At 40.9% G+C, this 3,791-nt stretch overlaps 1 protein-coding gene across 1 annotated transcript in view; it reads right to left on the reverse strand.

Annotated features, from left to right (window-relative positions):
* Positions 1 to 2,474: 2,474 nt before the first annotated feature.
* Positions 2,475 to 3,791, reverse strand: part of GJA10 (gap junction protein, alpha 10, 62kDa) — an 18,349-nt gene continuing 17,032 nt past the window's right edge. The window contains 3 exon segments of the mRNA XM_006878291.1: positions 2,475 to 2,687; positions 2,689 to 3,023; positions 3,026 to 3,290. Coding sequence (XP_006878353.1) covers positions 2,475 to 2,687; positions 2,689 to 3,023; positions 3,026 to 3,290 — 813 coding nt within the window.

Below are 3,791 nucleotides of genomic sequence, written 5' to 3' on the forward strand. Positions count from 1 at the left end.
TGAGTCTTTTGATGGCAGACACTGTACAGACATACCTCAGAGATATTGGTGGTTTGCTCTAGACTACCACAGTAAAGCAAATCACATGCATTTAGTGATTACCCACTGCATATAAAAGTTATGTTTCTACTACCATAGTCTATTAAATGTATAGTAAATAGTATTATGATGGAATACCTAAAATGTGGCTACAATGTGCCCAGTGAAGGAGGCTTCCTATGGAGCCTCTGCATTACATAAGACAATAGGTGGAATCCTATTGTCCAGCATCCAGAATCTTCTGAGGTGGGAAAATTCCACTTGAAAGGACAAGCAGACAAGCCTGGAGTGGCTAGAAGAACAGAAGATACTTCTTGAAAGAAAGACTGACAGCAGAAATACAAAACAACAACAGCAGTCTGACTGATTCCTACAAGAACAAGCAAGTTGTTAGCCCAGGAGACATCAAGGCAAGTGGGCAGGTCCCCTCAGGGCAAACACACTTCCAAGACTAAGACTCAATGGGAATACACAAGCAGACATGTGCTCTGATTGGTGACCACACAGGCCACCAATAGGGGGAAGTAAGGGAAAAACAGCAATGAAGCTACAAGCTAAGCCCTACAATGTTCAATAGACTCCTGTGAACCCAGGTGGAGACCTGGTTGGCCAGCAGTGTGGCAAGACCTAGGGACTCTTTAGCCCATAGTCACAGAGGACTAGAGTGGAGAGTGAAGCGTCCAGCTGATAAGAAGACAGGGCATATGCATAAGAACATCCACACTTGCAGATAATACCTACTTGACCTGGCTTCAATGACTGGATGATCAGAGCTCAATGAGAAGAAGAAAGATGATGAAAAAAGAGTAATCTGATACAATTTGATGAACTTGACCTACACCTATGGATGCAGTAGCTCAAAAGAGGGAACAAATCTTTACACCAAGGATCATTCCTACCCCCTCCATGCACAGAGTAGACAGGGATGGGCAACTTGGACATTGGTTACCCAAAATGGGGGTGGGGGGTACAAATACAAGAAATGACTGGCTTACAAGCTTGCAAGAGGGAACCTAGCTAGATCCAGAGGGCACGGAGGAAGGTAGAATATCCACTGAGTAGAATCCAATCTGTCTGGGCGGGGCTGATGAAAGGAAATGGGGATTGGTCTCTTGTGGTGCAAAAGTGAATAACTGTTATCAGGACTGACTGTGAGTGTTGGAAATGAAAAGATAGACATTTTGTAGCAAAAGGAGGGGAGTGATTGACTTTGAAGTCCAGGAGTGGAGGTCTCTGGGACCATCAAGGGAGAAGAGCAGAGTGTGGGACCCTACCGAGAGACACAGTGATGCCAGAGATAGAGACAGACGATGATGTGGAGAGATGGAGCATCTGGGGACTCTAGACCCAGAGAGGGAGAGGGGCTATGTGCTCATGACGGGGGGCCAGGCTTGCAGGGTATTCCCATTGGTTGGTTGATGATGCATGGAGGGGATTATAACCCTGGCAACAAAATGATAAACAATAAGATGAATGTAAAGCTAATGTTCTCCATGTAAACTATCACATAATTCACAATAAAACATTTTTAAAAAAGAATAAAATATTTCAATGGTCTTTAAATATATATTATATATATAAGATAGTGTTATGAAACAGTTTGAAATATTGTGAGAATTAACAAAATGTAACACAGAGAAACAAAGTGAGAACATGCTGTTGAAAAGTTGGATTGCTCAACACAGAATTTTTTACAAACCTTAAATTTGTAAAAAAAAAAAAAAAAAAAAAAATCTGTGAAGCACAATAAAATGAAACATACCTATATTTCATTCATTTATATATCCAACGCTTACCAAAGTGCTTGGTATGAAGTTTTCAATAAGATCTTATTTTATAAATTGAATTTGAATTAATTTAGTCCTCCATAAATTTCTCTTTCTCACTCATGCTCTTCTTCTCACTCACTCTCTTTCTCTCTCCAGTCTGCACACATATACACTAGGCAGGAGGAAAGGGAAGGACAAGAAGTGGTCAGAATTGAACATCTCTTGTGGTGTCAGTTTGATAATCTGTAGGTCCATCTGTCTTTACTTCCAATGATAGCCTGTGGCTAGTGACTAAACGTAGAGGTGAGGGACTGTTTTCCCAATGTGGAAATTTCAAGCAGGACTATCCTGAGAACTTTCAGAGTCACTGTGCAACTGTTCCTTTTCAGAAAGCACCCTGAACAGAGGCTAATTTGGCAACTACCTGGGTGAAATCTGTCTGACCAGAACCCACCCTCTCTCACACTGTCATCCCTGTCCCTGCAGTGACTGTAGATCTGTGAGGGACTCACCTGGGGATTTCAGGACCTGGTGCTGCTCCCAGCTTCCAAGTGCACAGTGTTTAGGACTGTCATTCTCCCTAACCAGGACCAGAAGAAGGATTGTCTGGTTGCTGTCCATGGTCCTTCATCCTCACACTGCCATTCCAGGGGCTTGGACTATGGACTAGGTGCTGTCCACTGTGCTAGTCCTTTGGAGCCCAGTCTTTTTTGCCACAGCAAGGAAAAGCAAACCATATACTCTTAGACCACCAAATATTTCTTTAAAGTCACTGTTGGATTTCTCATGAAGTGCTCTCATGACTTTCCTGATATCCAGATGAAATATTTTTAGTGCATTAAGGAATCAGGAAATCGCTGCAATACTGTGCATAAATAAACATCATGAAAATTGTCTTCTCTGTGAACGTGGATACAAAGCAATCCACTGCATTGAAGCAGGGAGGTTGAGTGCATTTTAAAGGGGGGTACATTTGAAACCCATAGAGAATATATTAGTCTATCATGAACCCTACTTCAAGTGCAAACCTGGTCAAGATCTGTAAGACAAAAATACATAGCAAATATCCTTTCAGAGGAGCCTTATGTGTCCTCTTCTGCTCCTCTAGCATGCTTAGTTCACTATCTAATCTTTTCTGCTCTTCCAGGTCAAGCTCTAGATTCTCCATCTGCCTTTATTTCTCTAAGATCCTGAGTATATAAATTACATGGCCTTATATACTAGAGAGGGAGAAGACACAAAGACAATCTATAAAACCCAAATTCTAATCAAAGAGATAGGAAAAGAATCATCATAACAGATGTTGTTGCATCCTGACTGCTGGATGTTACAGATAAATGCTGAGTGTTCATCATCCAGAGCTCCTCAGCAGCCACCAAGTACCAGTACTTACAAGATGAAGAGAATGGTCAGCCAGATTCCCCACACACCCACTATGCTTAAGTGAGAGTGAACTTCCTCTAGGATGTCACCCAATGAGTTCTAATCCTCTATGATTAGAGGTTATTGGCTGATATACACAGAAAATGGTAGTTTATAGCACCCATGGTATAGTGTTTAAAAATACAGGCACATAAATATAACAGGTTATTTTTCATGTCAAAAGTTGTAAAGGACTCTCCATCTCTACACTTTATGATCTATAGTTGATGAAATACAAGCTTTCCAAGGAATATTAGTTTTAAAATCACACACACACAACAAAAAAACTAAAAGACTGTACATCAAGTTGATCCAATTTCTGTCCCACCCTCTTCCACTGCTCTTCTACACAAAACTGCTGTGCAGTAATTTAGTATACTTAACTGCCCCATATTTGAACAATGCTTTTATATACCACAATTTTGCTCATTTTTCTACCTATCATTTTTACTAAAAAGCATGCACCCCTTAAGACACACAGACTGAAAGGATATGGGAGGGAGAGTGGGAGTATACCCACAAACATATATATACATATACACACACACACTCATTATATAT

Source organism: Chrysochloris asiatica, unplaced genomic scaffold (genome assembly GCF_000296735.1).
Source record: "Chrysochloris asiatica unplaced genomic scaffold, ChrAsi1.0 scaffold00146, whole genome shotgun sequence".
Lineage (NCBI taxonomy): Eukaryota > Metazoa > Chordata > Mammalia > Afrosoricida > Chrysochloridae > Chrysochloris > Chrysochloris asiatica.